Genomic DNA, 22831 nt, shown 5'->3' with positions numbered 1-22831 from the left:
GAGGTACACTAGGTACTATTCCAGAATCACCTACAATTGGTGTTTTGGACATAAGTGAAGGTGCCCACTTTTGCTTGCATATTACAATATGAGCAGATAGGTTTAATTAATCCCATCCAGATATAATCCAATTCTGATAAGGAGGGGTAGTAGTGGCAATAGTGATATACATGACAAATATGTAGGTATGATATCCCCTGCATATTTTGGTTCCCATTATGTAGGAGACTGTCACAGTGGCTATTGACACAGCTGTGCAAACACTAGGAGCAAATACCCAGGCTAATTAGATAGCTGATTCAGGACACTTGAATTTGTACTTTAAATGGTTTTTCTGAACATATGTAAGCTGTGTATGTTAGAGTATGTGACTCAGAATAATAGTTCACAACAACACCCACAGCACAGAGTACACTGGGAGTTGTAGTTAGCATATGCTGGAGTATTTGACTTAGAATAACAATATTTATACTATAAAGGACACTAGGAGCTGAAAGTTAACCACCAATTGTGGCTCTACTACTCATTTATAGGTACACCTAACGGATCTAGGTAGTTTCTGTATTCATCGGAGTGGACATATTTTAAATCTTATCACTTTTCTATCTTAGAGCACTTGATCTTTCTTAATTCTATCTGTCATTTTAACCATATATTTCGCTTTGCTGATTAATTTACGGCTCTTAATGACATAATAAAAGTTATATTTTAATTATAATCTTTCTTTGTGCACCTTACCAGTACAACCCCATTCTCTTTCTCTCTAACATATGTTACTAATTGGTTGTCTTAGGTGTAGCACCCCCAAAATTTACATACATTAAACTAAAATACTATTGGGGTTCATGTGAGTGATTCATTTCACTTAATTAGTCTATAAATCAGAGAGTGCAGATTTTTTCCCCCATATTCTTTTGTCAGAACGGATACCATAACCTGGCGCTATATATAGTGGTAAAATTATTCAATGAGGATATTCCAAACAATAAATGTTAGACTATGGAGCTGCTGAGCAAAAACAGCTGGTTAGACTGAAATAGGTTTTAATGTAGAACAAAAGAAAAAGAATGCTCTGCGCTCCAAGAATCACTTGTATTAGATTAATTAGTTGATTAAGTGCAGTCTAGCAGGGTGATTAATTGACTCAATGCAACTCATTTTAAATAGCAGATATTTTTATCAAAATATTAAATCAGACAGATACACAGCTAAAGAAGCAACGGATACATGAAAACAGGTAAAAAAAAAAAAAAACATATGTTGCAACTTCTTATATGCACATTAGAGAGTAATAATACAACTATATCAAAAATGTGCTGGTTATGACAGCATGCAATAAAACTGAATATGAATTCAAACGAGGACAAAGCTCTCTCTAAATTGTTAATTACCAACAAAAAAACTGGCGTCCCAGTGTGATATTAAATGGTATTACTCCGCAATAGCTAAAAGTTACTTGAGGCATACAAGTCGTAATAGTTACCACCGTGCTGGTTCCTGGATAATGCTGCAGGGTCCTGTGCAATTGCACGTGGTGAATAAGAGTAATATAAATGTTGCCTCTAGTAATAGATGTGGAGCGGCCCCGCTGATGTTTTGAAATTGCTGGTGCGAGAGTCGTCAGTCACAGACGGGATGTTTGTCAAATGAATAGTGGTAAATAGCTGTATGGCCGCAGTTAGCCGGCGCTGTCTCGACCTCACAGCGGAGGTCCGTAAATGTCCGGCTTATGAAGATAGTTCCCAGAGACAGCTATGCCGTGTAGTTGTAGTAATCTTACCACACTATGAGAAGTGAGCTGGATTAGGTCTGGCGGCTGTAGTATAAGTAACAAGCGGAGTGCGGGGATTTTAAAAGTAGAGAGCTGGTCCGTGCTGTGTAGATGTTCATTCAAAAGAACTCAGCCAAATGAAAGGGGCGTCAACGCGTTTCGTCTCCTAGCAACGGAGACTTCCTCAAGACGAATACCTTCCTGTTGAGAGCTGTGTCATTTATACCCAACTAATTACTTGAATGAAATCTAGTGTGTTAATTAGAATTCAAAGGATCATTTAATAATATTAGTATTCAAATAATTTAAAATAAACGTATTTACGGTCTGTAACCTTTATCTATAATACATAAATAGATAGAGGAACATTGAGTCAATGAAATTATATTCTCTGGTCATAAAATAAAACAATGAATTATAATTTTTAGATTAATTAAACAATAATTAGAGCTTTAAAACGAAAACAGAAGAAAGAGGGTGGTGGGACCTTAACCCTCTATATTCCAAAAACAAATAAATAATTTAAACAAAATTGAAATCAATCTGTTCTAATGTTTTGTATTAATAGTTCACATAGTGTCTTGCATCCATCACTGCCCGATATGATTAGCTTATAAATATTTTAGATTATATATTGGGAATATATCTAGACGACTACTTATTAATTGAGTATACCTATAAAAAAAGTTGATTATTATAATATTAGAACATAGGCCCTCATTCCGAGTTGTTCGCTCGCAAGCTGCTTTTAGCAGCTTTGCACACGCTAAGCCGCCGCCTACTGGGAGTGAATCTTAGCTTATCAAATTGCGAACGAAAGATTAGCAAAATTGCGAATAGACACTTCTTAGCAGTTTCTGAGTAGCTCCACACTTACTCGGCATCTGCGATCAGTTCAGTCAGTTTCGTTCCTGGTTTGACGTCACAAACACACCCAGCGTTCGCCTAGACACTCCTCCGTTTCTCCAGCCACTCCCGCGTTTTTCCCAGAAACGGTAGCGTTTTTTCGCACACACCCATAAAACGGCCAGTTTCCGCCCAGAAACACCCACTTTCTGTCAATCACATTACGATCACCAGAAAGAAGAAAAAACCTTGTAATGCCGTGAGTAAAATACCTAACTGCATAGCAAATTTACTTGGCGCAGTCGCACTGCGGACATTGCGCATGTGCATTAGCGACTAATCACTCCGTTGCGAGAAAAAAATAACGAGCGAACAACTCTGAATGACCCCCATAGAAATGATGTAATTATGTAAATACATCTTTAAACAGAGATATGTATACACACACACATATATATACTTGTACATTTATGCCCATGTAAATAAAAATATGCTTCACCTAAACAGAATAGATCGGAAATATATTCAAAACTAGAACATAATAGACATATATTAATTATTAACGAACTAAAAATATTCTTCAGTCTGTTAGTATTAGTTGATTCATGGGAGACAAAGTAACTCAATCATCCCTATACCTAATATGAGACACTCACAATATTACCCAAAATTAGTACTAAATTGCGAAGAGAAAAAATTGAATGTGTCCTTTATAGTAACTGTTTTTACATCTACATGGATCATGGGTATAGAGGAGCTGAAAATAAGAACTCCATATTTTGGTACAAGAGTTTGATTGACATAGAAAGATATAACTACATTTGAAACCTAAAAATATATATGTGTATACATGAATTATACACACATGTATATTTAGTGGGACTAATCTAAGCATGTATAATCTAAGGCTTCATATATAATGTATCTAACTTGAAGATCCATGATGATTCTCCTATACACAGTTTACGAAATCCAGTGGCGTGCGGCGAGGTCAGTGGCTGGTGAGGCACTGCAGCCATAATCTCTGTCGAGTCCCGCCGATGTCATCTACCGCCGCCGAGCCAATGCCCGCTACTGCTGCCACTAATGGGCGCTGCCCTGCCAATGACCTACAAAATCGCCGCCATCAATTGCCCGACCCCCAGCTGCTAACCTGCATCTCAGTCTGATTCCGCCAGTGCCTGCAGCCTTCGTGCTCATTAAACGTGATGAGCAGGCGGATAATATATTGTAAATTTTTATAAATTTATGGAAGAGAGAACAGAGAAATATGGGGATATGGGAGAGAGAGGAGAAATATGGAGACAGGAGGAATAGGGATAGACGAGAGAGTAGGAATAGGGGGAGATGGCAGAGAGACAGAGGAGGAATATGTGGGAGACAACGCAGAGGGAGAGAATGAGGGAGATGGTAGACAGAGAGGAATAGGGTGAGAATGAAGAGAGAGACGGAATAGGGGCAGAAGGAAGAGAGAGAAGGAAGGAATAGAGGGAGATGGGAGAGGAGGAACAGAGGAGATGGCAAAGAGAGAGGAGAAATAGGGGTGTACGAGAAAGAGGAGTAGCGAGGAAACAGGAGAGAGAGAGAGAGCGAGAGAGAGAGAGAGGAGGAATGGGGGACACTGGAGAGAGGAAGGAGGAGCAGGCGGGCAGACTGGGAGTAGTAGTGGAGAGCAAGGGGTGGGATGGAAGTAGTGGTGGAGAGAGGTGGACAGGATTGGAGTAAAAGTAGTGCAGAATAGGGGGACGGGCAGAGAGTAATAGAAGGGGGGGCAGGATGGGAGTAGTAGTGGTGTGGTGGAGAGCATGGGGCAGGAATGGAGTAACAGTAGTGCAGAATAGGGGGACAGGCAGGGAGTAATAGAAAGGGGGGGGGCAGGATGGGAGTAGTGGTGGGAAAAAGTGGTCAGTATGGGATCTCACCTCTTAGGCAGCTCCCGGTTCCTGGCTACCATTGCTCCTTCCATGCAAGCTCACACAGGACGGACAGCCTGAAATTATGGGTTCTGCTCCTCCGGTAGCTCGCACCAGTCTGCTCTCTGCGTAGTCCAGGGGAGCGTAGAAGTGGCCTGCGATCCGGTTAGTTGTGGGGCCGGGGCCGCACCTCCGCACCAGCTGAGCTGTACATAAGGCTGTTCATGTTTCCTGGCTGCCCTCCTCATCACTGGTGACGGGCAATGTTTGCAGGCTGCAGCCCACAGACATTCCCCTGAGCATGCTGACGCTGTCTGTCCCAATTCCTTGTGTGACAGTCAGCGGCGGTGTGCAGCCCTGGGAAGGGGCTTGATCTCTGCTGCAGTCCTGCCGCCGCTGGCGTTTAGAGCCGCGGCATAGAGGTTGACTCTATGCTGTGACTGTAAACTCCAGCGGCGGCGACAGGGGATAAGGGGAGGGGGGCTTCACTATCGGCTACCACTAGTGTAAGCTCGGTGGGGTGGGGAGGTGGCTATTGTTCCCAGCCCACTGCCCAATCATAATGAGCCTCAGGATCTAAAATACACATTTTCAGAAATATACTATTCGACTGTCATTTAATACAGAAAAAAAGGAACTTGAAGTACAAGAATACCTAGCAGGCTTTGCACTACCAACTAAGTTAGCATCCTAGTAGGAACACAGCCAATCCCCCGCATATAGGCAGTAACAATATAAATTACCTCTGACAATTACCTCTAACTTCTAATTTATCACATTTTGTAGATTATCATTTACAAAGTCACGTCGTAACCCTGAAATCATATGTCAAAGATACTCAGTATATACTACAACAGACAGTGGGTAGAGATTGGACAAAAGACTGGGGTTTTCTTACCCTCGATATCCAATCCCTTTATACTAACATACCTCACAGCAAAGGAATTGAATCCGTTAAATATTATTTAGATAGAGACTTTGACATAACTCAGGGACAACGTGACTTTGTTTTAGAAGCTATTTTGTTTATACTCACACACAATTATTTTTTATTTGATGAACATTATTATTTGCAGCGCCTTGGGACGGCCATGGGGACCAGGTTTGCACCTATTTTGCCAACCTCTATATGGGCCGCTTCGAGGACGAATACATCTGGAGCGGCCCATATAGAGAGAACCTGGTCCTCTATGGCCGTTACATTGATGATTTGTTTATTATTTGGAATGGGGGTTATCAAAAAGCACTTGATTTTGTTAATTTTTTAAACAACACTTTTAATCTAAAGTTCACTTATAATTTTGATTTATCAGTAGTAAATTTTCTTGATGTCACCTTTTCAATAGCCAATGATAAAATAATTTCCACAAATTATATGAAACCTGTAGGAGCAGGTAATTTCTTACATTATTCAAGTGGCCATTACAGGCCATGGGTCAAAAATATTCAAAAAAAAAAAACCCAAATAATAAGACTAAGGCGGAAGTGTTCATTAGATTCGACATTCCTTTCACAAGTCAAAATCTTATTGAATCAGTTTCAGGAAAGAGGTTATCCACCTCATTTGTTAGAAGAATCTTTGCTTCACGTGAATACTCTTACTGCTAATTACAGCTTGACATCAAAATGTGTCAAAAGTATAAAGCCCAAGATTATTCAATCGAATCATGCAGATGTTGATGTCTCTGTGGAGAAAACTGTGTATAGGAGAATCATCATGGATCTTCAAGTTAGATACATTATATCCCAAAGGTCTAAATAAAGCCTTAGATTATACATGCTTAGATTAGTCCCACTAAATATACATGTGTGTATAATTCATGTATACACATATATATTTTTAGGTTTCAAATGTAGTTTAATCTTTCTATGTCAATCAAACTCTTGTACCAAAATATCGAGTTCTTATTTTCAGCTCCTCTATACCCATGATCCATGTAGATGTAAAAACAGTTACTATAAAGGACACATTCAATTTTTTCTCTTAGCAATTTAGTACTAATTTTGGGTAATATTGTGAGTGTCTCATAATAGGTATAGGGATGATTGAGTTACTTTGTCTCCCATGAATCAACTAATACTAACAGACTAAAGAATATTTTTAGTTCGTTAATAATTAATATATGTCTATTATGTTCTAGTTTTGAATATATTTCCGATCTATTCTGTTTATGTGAAGCATATTTTTATTTACATGGGCATAAATGTACAAGTATATATGTGTCTGTGTGTGCGTATACATATCTCTGTTTAAAGATGTATTTACATAATTACATCATTTCTATGTTCTAATATTATAATAATCAACTTTTTTTATGAGTATACTCAATTAATAAGTAGTCGTCTAGATATATTCCCAATATATAATCTAAAATATTTATAAGCTAATCATATCGGGCAGTGATGTATGCAAGACACTATGTGAACTATTAATACAAAACATTAGAACAGATTGATTTCAATTTTGTTTAAATTATTTATTTGTTTTTGGAATATAGAGGGTTAAGGTCCCACCACCCTCTTTCTTCTGTTTTCGTTTTAAAGCTCTAATTATTGTTTAATTAATCTAAAAATTATAATTCATTGTTTTATTTTATGACCAGGGAATATAATTTCATTGACTCAATGTTCCTCTATCCATTTATGTATTATAGATAAAGGTTACAGACCGTAAATACGTTTATTTTAAATTATTTGAATACTAATATTATTAAATGATCCTTTGAATTCTAATTAACACACTAGATTTCATTCAAGTAATTAGTTGGGTATAAATGACACAGCTCTCAACAGGAAGGTATTCGTCTTGAGGAAGTCTCCGTTGCTAGGAGACGAAACGCGTTGACGCCCCTTTCATTTGGCTGAGTTCTTTTGAATGAACATCTACACAGCACGGACCAGCTCTCTACTTTTAAAATCCCCGCACTCCGCTTGTTACTTATACTACAGCCGCCAGACCTAATCCAGCTCACTTCTCATAGTGTGGTAAGATTACTACAACTACACGGCATAGCTGTCTCTGGGAACTATCTTCATAAGCCGGACATTTACGGACCTCCGCTGTGAGGTCGAGACAGCGCCGGCTAACTGCGGCCATACAGCTATTTACCACTACCGCCAGTCAAACGGATGACGTCCTCCGCTGTGAAGCTTTTCATTTGACAAACATCCCGTCTGTGACTGACGACTCTCGCACCAGCAATTTCAAAACATCAGCGGGGCCGCTCCACATCTATTACTAGAGGCAACAATTATATTACTCTTATTCACCACGTGCAATTGCACAGGACCCTGCAGCATTATCCAGGAACCAGCACGGTGGTAACTATTACGACTTGTATGCCTCAAGTAACTTTTAGCTATTGCGGAGTAATACCATTTAATATCACACTGGGACGCCAGTTTTTTTGTTGGTAATTAACAATTTAGAGGGAGCTTTGTCCTTGTTTGAATTCATATTCAGTTTTATTGCATGCTGTCATAACCAGCACATTTTTGAGATAGTTACATTATTACTCTCTTATGTGCATATAAGAAGTTGCAACATATGTTGTTGTTTTTTAACCTGTTTTCATGTATCTATTACTTCTTTAGCTGTGTATCTGTCTGATTTAATATTTTGATAAAAATATCTGCTATTTAAAATGAGTTGCATTGAGTCAATTATTCACCCTGCTAGACTGCACTTAATCAACTAATTAATTAATCTAATACAAGTGATTCTTGGAGCGCAGAGCATTCTTTTTCTTTTGTTCATCATTCCCCCATTATCTCCCACAAACGGTCCCTTAACCCCTTCAGTGGCAAGTTTTTAATGTAAAAACACAAACTGTGGGGGTGTTTTTAAATTAAAGTGGGAGAGGGGGGGAAGGTGCAAGGGGGGCGACTGTTGGGGCAGGGCGAATTAATCGCCTGATGATCACCCATGGGCATGCCACTGAAGGGGTTAAGGTGCCCATACACCTAAAGATTTATCTTCCAATCTGGTTGGTTGGAACAAAAATCTGGTAATGAATGGGAGCAAATGGCAGCTGAACATTTCAAATTGGATAAATCTTTAGGTGTATGGGCACCTTAACTGTCAATCACTTTGCAGATAATTCCTCACTGTCTGCAACCAACATGGCGAGACCATCTCAGCACATGCGCAGTGCCACTTATATGCGGTGACAAAAATTCGCTCCACTACTTGCAAAATTTACAGTGGTTCAATCTCTGAATCAAGCCCAATGTTAGAATAGAGGCCGGGGAAAAGCTGATGAATACACTGTTTTAATTTGTCTGGTGGTGAGTACACTATGTAGTCAGTCTCTCTCTAGTCAGGTCACCCTACGCAGGGGATAATGCTCTATTTAGGTTGGCCTCTAGATAGTGATTGCTAGTGAGCTACTGTAGCCTGTAATCTCTCCCATAGAAGTGGGTTGAAAGGGAAAAGTTCCTTCCTCACCAAAATGAACAATTAAGTTCCAAACATGTTACATATGGTGTTCCCTTTCTCTTCAGCCTATCCCCACAGGATCTGTATTATGTTTCTGAGCACTAGCTGGAATCACACTTGTGTGAATGCACCCTTCATGTCACATAAAGGTACTCTGCTCTGTGATTCTTGCTACTGCTCATTCTATCATCAGCTAAAAGGCTCCCTCTCACTGCGACTGGTGACAGTGCTTCCTCTCACATCAGCTGATAATACTATCCTCTATGACTGGTTATATTACTCTCTGGTGCTGGCTGAAAATACTGTCTTCTGTGACTGGTGACTTGGCTCTTTCGTTTGTGTCAGATGAATGTACTCTCCTCTGCGACTAGCGAATCATTCTCTCTAGTGGTAGATCAAGAGGCTCTCAGTGACTGTTAGTCCTCTTTCTGGTGTCAGGTTAAACTATTCTCTGTGACTTGTGATAATCACCTCTCTCTAGTGTCAGGGTGAGGATACTCTCCTCTGTCTCTGCTGACAGTCCTCTCTCTAGTGTCAGGGTGATGAAACTCTCCCCTGTCTCCGCTGACAGTCATCTCTCTAGTGTCAGGGTGAGGATACTCTCCTCTATATCTGCTGACAGTCCTCTCTCTAGTGTCAGGGCGAGGATACTCTCCTCTGTCTATGCTGACAGTCCTCTCTCTAGTGTCAGGGTGAGTATACTCTCATCTGTCTCTGCTGACAGTCCTCTCTCTTGTGTCAGGGTGAGAATACTCTCCTCTATATCGGCTGGCTGACAGTCCTCTCTCTAGTGTCAGGGTGAGGATACTCTCCCCTGTCTCTGCTGACAGTCCTCTCTGTAGTGTCAGGGTGAGGATACTCTCCTCTATATCTGCTGACAGTCCTCTCTCTAGTGTCAGTGTGAGGATACTCTCCTCTGTCTCTGCTGACAGTCCTCTCTCTAGTGTCAGGGTGAGGATACTCTCCCCTTTCAGTCATCTCTCTAGTGTCAAGGTGAGGATACTCTCCCCTGTCTATGCTGACAGTCCTCTCTCTAGTGTCAAGGTGAGGATACTCTCCCCTGTCTCTGCTGACAGTCCTCGCTCTAGTATCAGGGTGAGGATACTCTCCCCTGTCTCTGCTGACAGTCCGCTCTCTAGTGTCAAGGTGAGGATACTCTCCTCTATATCTGCTGACAGTCCTCTCTCTAGTGTCAGGGTGAGGATACTCTCCTCTGTCTCTGCTGACAGTTCTCTCTCTAGTGTCTGGGTGAGGATTCTCTCCTCTCTTTCTGTTGATAGTCCTGTAATGTCAGGATGAGGATAGTCTTCATCACTTATTCAGAGTATAGACCTTTCTTTAGTGTCAGGTGAATAATCATTTCTCTAGAGGCAGGTGACAGTATTCCCTCTAGTGGTGATAACTCTCTAGTGACAGATCATGATGGTCACTGTAGTGGTGATAAATTATGGACATTTCACCAGTTCTAATAGTATCTGTAGGAACAGGTGACAATAACCAAGTGATCATAATTGTCTCTCTAGTGGTGACAACTATCAACGTAGCAGCTGGTGGATATAATAGTCTCTAGGGCGTATATTTACTACGGTGTGGGGTTTTAGAAGTGGAGATGTTTCCCATAGCAACCAATCAGATTCTAGCTAATATCTTCTAGATGTTGCTAGATAAATGATAAGTAGAATCTGACTGATTGCTATGTGCAACATCTCCACTTCTAAAAACCCACACCTTAGTAAATATACCCTAGGTCTCTATTTATAGGCAATTGTACTCTGGCAGGAATACACTTACAACTGAACTTGTCTCTTTCTCTATAGGAGTGCCCGAGTGGATTGGTGGATGAGGAAACATTCAAGTTAATCTACTCACAATTTTTCCCTCAAGGAGGTCAGTGTGAATTCTAATACGTCTATTGTTTGTCACATCTGTCAGCTGAGCACCTGGAATAGTTTCTTCCTCCTCTGTGTATATTGCTGTGGAGTACAGAGATAACATACCAGATACCTATTAGACATCAATTAGTAGCACTCGGTTGGTTAAGTATTGTTATGCTAATTACTTACTAACTAGTGAGGTTAAGACCAATATTAGTTCATATTTTAACAGTACTGGATTCCTTCTGCTGTCAGTAATGGTTCAACTGATGGAAAATTAATGCATTCAAGTTACTAAATTGTATTCCTTGGTTTCTTCTTTTTTTTTTTTATTTTATTTTTTTGGCGATGAATATGATAGGAACTATACCATGAAACCTAAGCTATAACTCAACTAATATAAAATTGTAATATACATGCTCCACAACATTGGAGCAGCTTACTAGCACTAATGATAAATCGAGGTAAAGTGGAATTGTGGTGGTAAATACATTTTTCTAAGTAAACCTGTCTTTTAGGGGCCCATTTATCAAACCTAGGAGAATGATAAATTGCACGGTTATTAAGCACCAGCCAATCAGCTCCTAACTGCCATGTTACAGGCTGTTTTGAAAAATGACAGGAGTTTATTGGTTGGTACCAGAGCCGGACTGCCCATCTGGCACTTCTGTCAAATGCCAGGAGGGCCGATGGGCTGGTGGGCTGGTCCTGCCATTCAGAGAGCTGGAAAGCCTCTAGCCTCCATCTCTCTGCTGTAGAAGCTCCCTCGCTAGGGGTACCACTTCATCCCTTTAATTCTGGACACATATTAATTACACAGGTTCTGTGGCTGGCTGACTTCAAGACTCCATTTCACCTGGTTTTGATCAGCCACAGAACCTGTGTAATTAATATGTGTCCAGAATTAAAGGGATGAGGTGGTAACCCTATCCCACGCTCCCTGACTCGTGGCATGCTCCCGCCCGTTCCCATGGAAATGGGGGCATGTCACGAGTCCATGCCACCTTGACTCGCGGCATGTCCCTGTCGCTAATGCTCGCATATTTGTCATTCACATCAGTCCCTGCGTCATAACGGCTACACACATGCGCACACATACACGCAGGTAAACTTTAGTCACCAGCCAATTAGCCTACTTGTATGTTTTGAAGTGTAGGAGGAAACCCACATAAACACAGGGAGAACATACAAACTAAATACCAATATAGCCCTGGTAAGGAATTGATCTGAAATTATGCTCAAACCTCTCATGATCACGAGTAAGTGCGGCTATGTGCCTCACTTCTGGAACCTTAATTTCTATTTGCAGCACAAATGTATGAATCTGGTGCAAGTTCAGGCCACGAGGGTTGTGAGTTGCCATGCTGCCAATATTGTGGAATCACCATTACAAGGCAAACTTGCGCCCTTCGTGGGTAATAGTCGTTCTAGAATAGACTGTAAGTGGATGTAATTGATATAATCCAGATGAAAAAAACACATCCAATAACACAATTTAGTTAAAAAAAAGTTCAATTAGATTCAAATTTTTCTGTGAAATCCTGAAACAAATCACTAAGTTGTGCTAAAACTAAAAAACCAACATCAAAACATGACGATGATTTTCTAAACTAAAACAAAACAAAGGGTGGTTCGCAGAGATATGGGGCTTGATTCAGCAGTGGACGCAGTACCTATGTTGGCGCAGTTGAGCAATTATTTGCTACCGTGCATGCACGAAAAATTGATGAAACTCTACTACACATGCGTGAGCCAAAGCGTGCATTTGCATATGGATTTGCTACGACATCGCTATAACTGGAGATGGCTTCTGCGATCCATGAGCAGGTTCAGGGTGGAGACTGGGAGGTGGCCTGAAGTCTTTGCAAAATCATGGGCATGTTATGGGAGGATCATGGGTGTGTCTCAGCACGCGGCTGCGATCCCTATCACCGCACAGCAACCACAGTGGCTATATCTTAAAAGAGTTATAAGGGAGACTCTGTGCCAGGCAGGGCCTGCGTGAGGGGTTGATGTTGCGACCGATGGTGGAGATATCGGATCCACCAGAGCATTTGAGTAATTGCTTAGATATGCAAAGTCGGCGTGACACGGCTTGCAATGTCCATCGCACAGTAGTGCACACGGGGGAATGCTTCAACTCCTAATTGCCCCTGACAATTCGTGAGAAATCCCTTTTGCGCACGATCTGCGTACTGCTCTGATTCAGGCCCATAGTCATTAATATCTCCTTTATATACAGAAAAAGCTATTTTGCATGTAGCAGTCTTTTGTTACTGGAACACTGGGCACATGATTGGTATCATTCAAGTGACGCACAGTCTGGAATTGCTATTAATGGCTGCCCTTTACCTTGAAATAGTAAAAAGGTGAAAAGACCCCCTATTAATGTACACCCCACTGACCTCCATGCATAATATAATATCCTTAGGTCTGTATTCAGAATATGGCAGTAACAAAGAGGTGAGGGGTAGTGCTTCACTTATCATGGCAAAAAATATAAACAATAAGCTAAACAAGGTTCTTCATAAACTACAGATCAATAAGGTGAGATGTGGTAGAATAGGACATTGGGTACAGACTGCAGAGTATGTATTTTCATGAAAGGTTCCTTTTAATGTACTTGTGGGATTTAGCCTGTGACCTCTAGAAGAGTAATCACTTTTCAAATTCCACTTAAGGTCTAGGGGAATAAAATAGTTTTCATCCAGAAATATAAGCCCTTTATCTGGTAAGCAAGATTTTAATACCGTATTTGCCGGCGTATAAGACGACTGGGCGTATAAGACGACCCCCAACATTTCCACTCAAAATATAGAGTTTGTTATATACTCGCCGTATAAGACTACCCCCTTCCACACACCAAATAAAACGTAAAAGAACATCAGATTTGTGACATACTGTATATTATGACCTGATAAGAGATTTGGATAGGGAGTATTTATCAAGGTATGCATAAGAAGGGGGGAGGGGGCGAGGAGAAAGTTGTAAAATGTATAAAAGTATACCCCTGTGTGCATTTATTGTTACCGGTTTCACATGAGTGCCATTAGTATTAGTATTAGTGACATTACAGTACCTGTCATTGTCACCATTGTACGGCCACAACGCGACTGCAGCGCCTCCGGCCAGTCCCTGCATCTCCGTGTAATTGGCACTAGTGACCCGCCGCGGCCGCACTGGATACCGCGCAATACTGGATGGTATGTAGAATGAGGTGGGCGGGCATCGGGAGGCCACTATGGGCACCGGGCGAGTTTCGGAAGGCCACTATGGCAGCTATGTCTATCCCAACTGAAGTGCACCCGGCGTATAAGACGACCCCCCCACTTGGAGGCATGTTTTTCAGGGCAAAAATGTAGTCTTATACGCCAGCAAATACTGTAATTACACCACCGACTTTCGCAATATTAGCAGAAGACCCCTGGTTCCATCCCTGGGACACTTTCAATGAGCATTTGCCATTTGGTGACCTGATTCAAAATACAGTGCTTGCACATGTATATGTTGTTTATATCTTTTTACATTATTATCAAAATCTTTAACAATTATTATCATTAGCCTTTATTTATATGGCGCCACAAAGTGTCCCTAGCACCATGAATGGAATATTATTAAAGTTTACAATGATATATATTTTAATTATATATTTTGGTTATACTGTAAATCGGCTCTGTTTGCTACATCACTAGCAGATAATAAAACTGGATCTAGTGGTTTTCCATAAATGGTCCCTGGCAATTCTCAGTATACGCATCTCCGAATCTCCAGGTGGTGAATTTAAATTGAGTTTAACCAGCAACATTATAGACACAGTTTCAGTAAGCCAGACCAGGGGATTTTAATTGCTCAACGGCAGCCATCCAGTCGGTGTTTTAGATACGTTTCCTCTCAGCACTTTATTGAAAGTTACTGTCCAGCTCTGCAGTCTGTTCTTGCTTTTAACATAGCATCCAAGCCCTGCTCTCAGCATAGTGTACTAAGTAATGAGCATTAACATTTGAGAATATCATAGGCAACCTGAAAACTGCTTACCACAAATGGATATGGGTTCATTGGCTTATACTGAAGTTTTGCTCTAGCAGCGTACAAGTATAAAGTCATTAATGCCAGGTGTTGCATTGTATAACAAAACACATCCAATGTATTTCACCGGACTAAAATGTAATATGAAGCTAAGGATGCCATAATAGTCAAACTATGCAAAAAGGGTTTTTTTAGACTGTTGTTCCAGGGCACACGGTTCCCATAGGAGAGGCAACCAAAGGCTATCATGCACAAAACAAATTGGTTACCTGTAGCTGCACTAGGTCAGCTGATATGAGGAGCTCTAGGAAGACCTACCTGGTGTTACCATTACATTTGACTTAACTTGTGAGTGTCACGTCTGGCAGGGTTTGAGGATCCGGCAGCTGAGATTTGCCCGAGGAGGTAGCAGGCTGTGAATAAACCAGATGAGGGGGCTGGATATAGTTCCTTCGCATGGGACACGGAGCAATGAAGAACGTAGGCGGGGTTTGAGAGTCAATGGAAAGTATTTATTATGTACAGGGCTGAGGTAGGGAACTGAGGCTGAAGCACAATGGTTAAAGACGTGGCTGGAGGTGAAGAACTGCGGACTGTGATTTAAAAGACGAGACTGTAGATGATGAACTGTGGAACTGTGGATGGTAGTTGAAAACGTGGCTGGAGACAAAGACTGTGGACTGTGGTTTGGAAAACGAGGCTTGAAGATAATAATCTGCAGGCTGTGGTCAGTGGTACAAAGGCGTGGCTGGTGAAGGAGATCTGTGGAGTGTGGCTTGAAAGACGAGGCAGAAGACCTGGGGCCGACTGTGCCCAAAGAGTCTTACTGGACCGGGTTTTCCAGGAGCGCTTCCACAGGCAGTAGCAGGCAAGAAACGGCAGGGCTGCAGCAGCAACAGAGAACCGACCAAGCAGGATCAGGAGGAACCAAGATACAGCAGGAATCCTGGGAGCACAGGCTAAAGCACCTACAACAGGGTTGTAACTTGAAGCACTGGCATCCCTGTCCTAAACCAGCCCCCTTTTATAGGGAGAGCTTCCCCTGGATTGGCTGGAAGAAACAGGAAACAGGAACTATGCTTAAAACTTGGTCTCCAACATGGGGGCGCTCAGTAATGCAGACCTTTTTGCAAAGCCACATTGCTCACTGCCCCTGGTCTCCAAGCAACGGTTCAGCAAGAGCGACCCGCTGTAGCAGCGTCCCGCCGCCACGAGCGGACCCCCTCACCTCCGCTACTGCTGCCCACGGATCCGGCGCAGCAGCCCACCTCCGCCGCTGCCCGCACAACGCCAAGGAAGCCAGCCCCGCGGCCCCTGCGTACCGGTAAGACTCCGGACGCTGACAGTACCCCCCCTTTTGCGGGTGGACTCCGGACACCTATGTGGTTTAGTTGGAAACTTGGCATGAAATGTCCGAAGAAGTCTTGGAGCATGGACATCCTCTGCATCTACCCAAGATCTCTCCTCTGGCCCATACCCTTTCCAATCAACAAGGTACTGGATGCGACCATAACGTCTGCGAGAATCGAGGATCTTGTGAATCTCAAATTCATCTCCATGTGCTGATTGGATCTTGGGTGATTTAGGCAGAGCGTCTCTGAACCGATTAAGTACCAGTGGTTTTAAGAGAGAAATATGAAATGCATTAGGAATTCTTAACTGCGGAGGTAATTTCACTTTATAAGCCACAAAATTCAACACTCTTTCGATTGGGTAAGGCCCAATAAATCTGGGAGCAAACTTTTTTGTAGGAACCTTTAATCTTAGGTTACGTGTGGAAACCCAAACCCGATCTCCTACCTTAAGGCTTGGTACAGCTTTTCGTTTCAGATCTGCATAGGTCTTATAACTCTTGGATGTCTTGAGCAAAGTCTTGTGAACTTGTTTCCAGGCTTCAGTAAATTGACGAAGTGTTGACTCTGCGGCCGAAACCTCAAGCGTAGGCAGAAGTTGGAAGTCAGGAACTCTTGGATGGTAACCATAATTAATGAAGAATGGAGAAGATTTTGTGGCAGAGTGATAAAGATTGTTATGGGCAAATTCTGCGAACGGGAGGAAGTCCAGCCAGTCGTCCTGTGAGGAGGACATGAATAAACGCAGAAAAGTCTCCAGATCCTGGTTCACTCTCTCTGTTTGACCATCCGTTTGAGGATGATATCTTGAGGAGAAGTTTAATTTCACGCCAAGAGCAGAACATAGGGATCTCCAAAACCTGGCCACAAATTGAGGACCTCTATCAGACACGATCTCCTGGGGTAGACCATGGAGTCGAAAGATCTCTGCTATAAACAATTTTGCCAACTGGGATGCAGATGGAAGATTAGCCAGAGGAACAAAGTGTGCCATTTTAGAGAATCGGTCAACTATGACCCATACGGTGTTCCGCCCACCAGACATAGGTAAATCTGTAATAAAGTCCATAGAAATATGCGTCCATGGTCTTAGTGGTACCGGCAAAGGATGGAGTAACCCGGCTGGTGGACCTTTAGGACTTTTATGCTGGGCACATTTTGGACAGGCAGCTACGAATTCCTGAACGTCAGTCCTGAGATGAGGCCACCAGTAGGAGCGTTGAATGAATTTAAGTGTCTTATGACCGCCCGCATGGCCCATGAAGGAGGAGGAGTGAGCCCATGTAAGAAGTTTTTTGCGAATATTTGATGCAACGAAGATCTTCCCTGGAGGAGGAAGTGGAGAGGTATTAGTTGCAGAAAAAGAAGTGGATTCCAGGATAAATTGCTCTTTTGAACGGTCAGAGGGTTCTTCTGAACTTAGGGAGCGAGATAATGCATCTGCCTTTTTGTTGAGGGAACCTGGTCTGTAACTGAGTTTAAAATTAAAACGGGTAAAGAAGAGTGCCCATCTTGCTTGGCGTGGGTTCAGACATCGGGCTGACTGTAGATACAGGAGGTTCTTGAGATCCGTGGTCACCGAAATTTGATGCTGAGCTCCCTCCAACAAATACCTCCACTCCTCAAAGGCCAACTTAATTGCCAGTAATTCCTGTTCCCCAATAGCGTAATTCTGTTCAGCGGGGGAGAATCTTCGCGAGAAGAATGCACAAGGATGGACCTTCTTGTCCTCGAAAATCTGGGATAATACTGCTCCTACTCCTACAGTAGAGGCATCAACCTCCACCAAGAACGGACGGCTGAGATCGGGTTGTCGAAGAACTGGAGCAGTCGTGAAGGCCTCCTTTAAAGATGAAAAAGCTTCCAAAGCCTCCGGAGACCACTTGGCAGGATCAGCTCCCTTCCTAGTTAATGCGATTATAGGAGCTATGACAGAAGAATCATTTTGAATGAATCTTCGGTAGAAGTTAGCAAACCCCAGGAAACGTTGAATTCCTTTAAGGGTAGCTGGAAGTGCCCAATCCTGAATCGCCTGGACTTTAGCGGGGTCCATCTGTAACCTCTGCCCTGAAAGAATGTAACCGAGGAATGGAATCGTGGGTACTTCAAAGGTGCACTTCTCTAACTTACAGAATAACTGATTCCTTCGTAAACGAGTTAACACTTCTTTGACTTGTTCCCTGTGGGTCTTCAGATCCCTAGAAAAAATGAGGATGTCATCCAGATACACTACCAAGCAGTCATAGAGGAGATCTCTGAAGATTTCGTTAACAAACTCTTGAAAGACGGCTGGGGCATTGCATAGGCCAAAAGGCATTACCAGGTATTCGTAATGGCCGTCGCGGGTATTAAATGCCGTCTTCCATTCGTCCCCTGGGCGAATACGTATAAGATTGTAGGCCCCCCGTAAGTCCAACTTAGTAAATACAGTAGCTCCTTTAACACGGTCGAACAGTTCTGGAATCAGAGGTAACTGATATCTGTTCTTAATTGTTATGTCATTGAGACCTCTATAGTCAATACAGGGCCGCAACCCCCCATCCTTCTTTTTGACGAAGAAAAACCCTGCTCCGGCCGGAGATGTAGAAGACCTGATGAACACTTTCTCCAAGTTATCCCGTATATACTCCGACATGGCCTGTGTCTCGGGAAGTGAGAGAGGGTAAATTCGACCTCGGGGAGGAGTCTTACCGGGTACTAGCTCAATGGGACAATCCCAAGTACGATGCGGGGGCAAGGTGTCCGCCCCATGCTTACTGAAAACATCTTGAAAAGATTGGTACTCCACAGGAAGGCTGGAAGGGTTGGAAGAACAGAGAGGTCTAACTGAAGGTAAACAGTTCTGAAAGCAGTCTTGTCCCCAAGAGAGAACATCCATAGTTTGCCAATCTATGTGGGGATTGTGTCTGATTAACCATGGAAACCCTAGGATTAGTTCATGAGAGGCTTTAGGAATTACAAGGAAAGAGATTTTTTCTGAATGGAGAACTCCGACCTTCAGCTTGAGAGGAATAGTACGAAAGGATATAATACCCTCTGGGATATAACTTCCATCCACTGCGGTAACAGAAATGGTACGATCCAAAGGAACCATTTGTATTCCAGATCGTTTGACCAGAGCTGACGTAATGAAGCTTTCGGCGGCTCCGGAGTCGAGTAGTGCAGGGATGAGAAGAGAAGAAGAAGGGAGCTCCAATTGGGTTAACAGGACAGACTCTTTCTTGGTATGTAATTCTGAGAATTCTCCTAGCTTGACCTCTCCAGCACAAACTAGGAGCGGGCGTTTCCCGGACGTAGACTGCAAGTTTTAACAAAGTGATCAGATGCACCACAATAGAGGCAGAGGTTCCCTTGTCGCCGTCTCTGACGTTCTTCATTGGAGAGGTGGGAGCGATTAATCTGCATGGGTTCTTCGACAGTTGGTGATGATGGTGTTGGTGGAAGAACAACTCTAGGCTTAGGGCGATCTGACCGCAACCTCTCCATACAGCATTCTCTGTACCTCAGATCTAACTTATTGCATAAAGAAATTAGTTTATCCAACTTATCAGGTACATCCTGAGTTGCGAGGTCATCTTTGATCTTTTCGGAGATACCGCTCCAGAAAGCTGCAATGAGAGCCTCCTCGTTCCAGTTCAGTTCTGAGGAAAGGGTGCGAAACTGGATCACGTACTGACTGACCGTACGTACGTACGTACGCGTGCCCTGACGCAGTCGCAGGATCTCCAATGAGGCGGCAGAAGTCCTGCCCGGTTCGTCGAAGATTCTTCGAAAGGTGGCCATGAATTCTGGATAGTTAGATAAGATGGGATCCATCCTCTCCCACAAAGGTGAAGCCCATTCCAACGCTTGCCCGGTAAGTAAAGAAATTATATAGGCTACTTTGGTTCGTGCTGATGGGAAGTTGGCCGACTGTAGTTCGTACTGGATTTCGCACTGGTTAAGAAACCCGCGGCATTGTTTTAGATTCCCATCAAATTTACTGGGAGGTGGCAAATGCAAACGTGGAAGTGGTACTGGTACAGGAGGAAGCAGGACCAGAGGTGCCAATGTGGGAGCAGCTGTAGATACTTGAGGTGCCGTCATGGCAACACAGAGAGAATCGAGACGTTCGGACATACTCTGCATGAACTGCACGATTTGAGATTGTGTGGCCTCCTGCTTACTTAAGCGAGACCAGATATCTGCAGTTGAATCCCCTCCTGAGGCCTGATCACCCGTCGAATCCATTGGGCCAGTGCTTACTGTCACGTCTGGCAGGGTTTGAGGATCCGGCAGCTGAGATTTGCCCGAGGAGGTAGCAGGCTGTGAATGAACCAGATGAGGGGGCTGGATATAGTTCCTTCGCATGGGACACGGAGCAATGAAGAACGTAGGCGGGGTTTGAGAGTCAATGGAAAGTATTTATTATGTACAGGGCTGAGGTAGGGAACTGAGACTGAAGCACAATGGTTAAAGACGTGGCTGGAGGTGAAGAACTGCGGACTGTGATTTAAAAGACGAGACTGTAGATGATGAACTGTGGAACTGTGGATGGTAGTTGAAAACGTGGCTGGAGACAAGGACTGTGGACTGTGGTTTGGAAAACGAGGCTTGAAGATAATAATCTGCAGGCTGTGGTCAGTGGTACAAAGGCATGGCTGGTGAAGGAGATCTGTGGAGTGTGGCTTGAAAGACGAGGCAGAAGACTCGGGGCCGACTGTGCCCAAAGAGTCTTACTGGACCGGGTTTTCCAGGAGCGCTTCCACAGGCAGTAGCAGGCAAGAAACGGCAGGGCTGCAGCAGCAACAGAGAACCGACCAAGCAGGATCAGGAGGAACCAAGATACAGCAGGAATCCTGGGAGCACAGGCTAAAGCACCTACAACAGGGTTGTAACTTGAAGCACTGGCATCCCTGTCCTAAACCAGCCCCCTTTTATAGGGAGAGCTTCCCCTGGATTGGCTGGAAGAAACAGGAAACAGGAACTATGCTTAAAACTTGGTCTCCAACATGGCGGCGCCCAGTAATGCAGACCTTTTTGCAAATCCACATTGCTCACTGCCCCTGGTCTCCAAGCAACGGTTCAGCAAGAGCGACCCGCTGTAGCGGCGTCCCGCCGCCACGAGCGGACCCCCTCACCTCCGCTACTGCTGCCCACGGATCCGGCGCAGCAGCCCACCTCCGCCGCTGCCCGCACAACGCCAAGGAAGCCAGCCCCGCGGCCCCCGCATACCGGTAAGACTCCGGACGCTGACAGTGAGGCCCCAACTTACAATGCTAATAGTTACTGCTACCAGCCTGGATCAGTTTGCAAATTGCAATTATCACTTATCTCTTTTCCCTTTTCCACAAGCAAACACTACAGAAGCTATTGATCTGCGAAAACCACTAAACCAAAAAGACCAGTTACGAGTAATGTTTCACAGAGCTTTTAGAGCGTGGTAGAGTGAAATATAGTGTTCTGTGTTGTCAGTCATTTCCAAACGCTGTAACTAAACACAATACAGCTGTCATGCACAGAAAATGATCATTCCCCAGTAACACAGCTTTCTTTCTAACATCTTCAGTTCTGATATGTTCCTATGGGGGAGATGTATCAAATCTTGGAGAGAGATGAAGTACCATTCAATCAGCTTCTAACTGTCATTTTTTAAACCCAGCCTGTAAACTGGCAGCTAGAAGTTGATAAGTTGGTACTTTTTTTCGCCCCTTTAATCTGCAAATACATATCTGTACCTTTTGTTAGCTAGTAGCAAAAGTCCACCCGAGCTTTAGATGTTTGAATGAATTTTACCCTGTGGGTCATTTTGGTTTACAAAGTTCCTGCCTGTCTCTGAGATCCCCACTGAAATTGTGCAAAGTCTCCGGCATACAGCCGGTACCAGCACCTGCATCTGATATAATATGGTAACTTGGACTTCCAGTAAATATATCTTTCCAATTTTAATAGAAAATGTCTTGGAACCTTGAATATGGATAGCTTGAAAAAGATACATGATATTGTGTTGGATGGATTTCTTGATTAGAGCGATTTGCCCCATCTTCAATATTTAGGGTATTTCCTAGCAGTACAATGATTTACCATTGTGAAATAAAGGAGGGGAAATCATATATACCAGGTCCAGTTATGCACTGATATTATTTAGTACCATTGCCGGACTTTCCTCAGTAGGATGATTCCTGGCCTATCTGATCCCTGCTGGAGATATAATCAGGCTCCTGGAACACCCCTCCATATTTGCTGGCAGTGCTCCGTGTTGTTGGGTATTTGGCGCACAGTATGAGAAATGTCAGGGAAATAAAAGGGCTTCCACTTTCACCCCAACATTTTTACTTCAGAACTTAATAGATTCATTAATCTCCCAATTTAAGAAGTCATTCCTCACACACCTGATGAATGCCACAAGAGGTGGCATCTCTGGCCTTTGAAGGGCCATCACCCCTTCCACAGTCTCTCAGTGGATCAAGTGGATTAATCCCTACATGACAATGTTGGTTGTTATGTCCTCAGCCTTAGACTAAAACTCGGACCTCACTACAACTTAATACGACTGGTTGAGATTTACTGAATTTCACAACTATAAAACTCATATGCAGTCACTCCTTAGCGATGCTTCTTCCTCAATAGCC

The 22831-nt window shown here is 43.1% G+C and overlaps 1 protein-coding gene across 5 annotated transcripts in view; it reads left to right on the top strand.

Moving 5' to 3' along the window:
• The window catches only part of KCNIP3 (potassium voltage-gated channel interacting protein 3), a 246861-nt gene that overhangs the window by 200584 nt on the left and 23446 nt on the right, over positions 1-22831 (top strand). For all 5 annotated transcript variants that reach the window (XM_063932044.1, XM_063932043.1, XM_063932042.1 and 2 more), the window contains one exon: positions 10786-10855. In XM_063932044.1, coding sequence (XP_063788114.1) covers positions 10786-10855 — 70 coding nt within the window. The remainder of the gene's footprint in view (positions 1-10785; positions 10856-22831) is intronic.

The sequence above is a fragment of the Pseudophryne corroboree genome, chromosome 6 (assembly GCF_028390025.1).
Source record: "Pseudophryne corroboree isolate aPseCor3 chromosome 6, aPseCor3.hap2, whole genome shotgun sequence".
Lineage (NCBI taxonomy): Eukaryota > Metazoa > Chordata > Amphibia > Anura > Myobatrachidae > Pseudophryne > Pseudophryne corroboree.
Note: the sequence above shows the minus strand (reverse complement) of the source record. Positions and strands in the feature narration are given on the sequence as shown.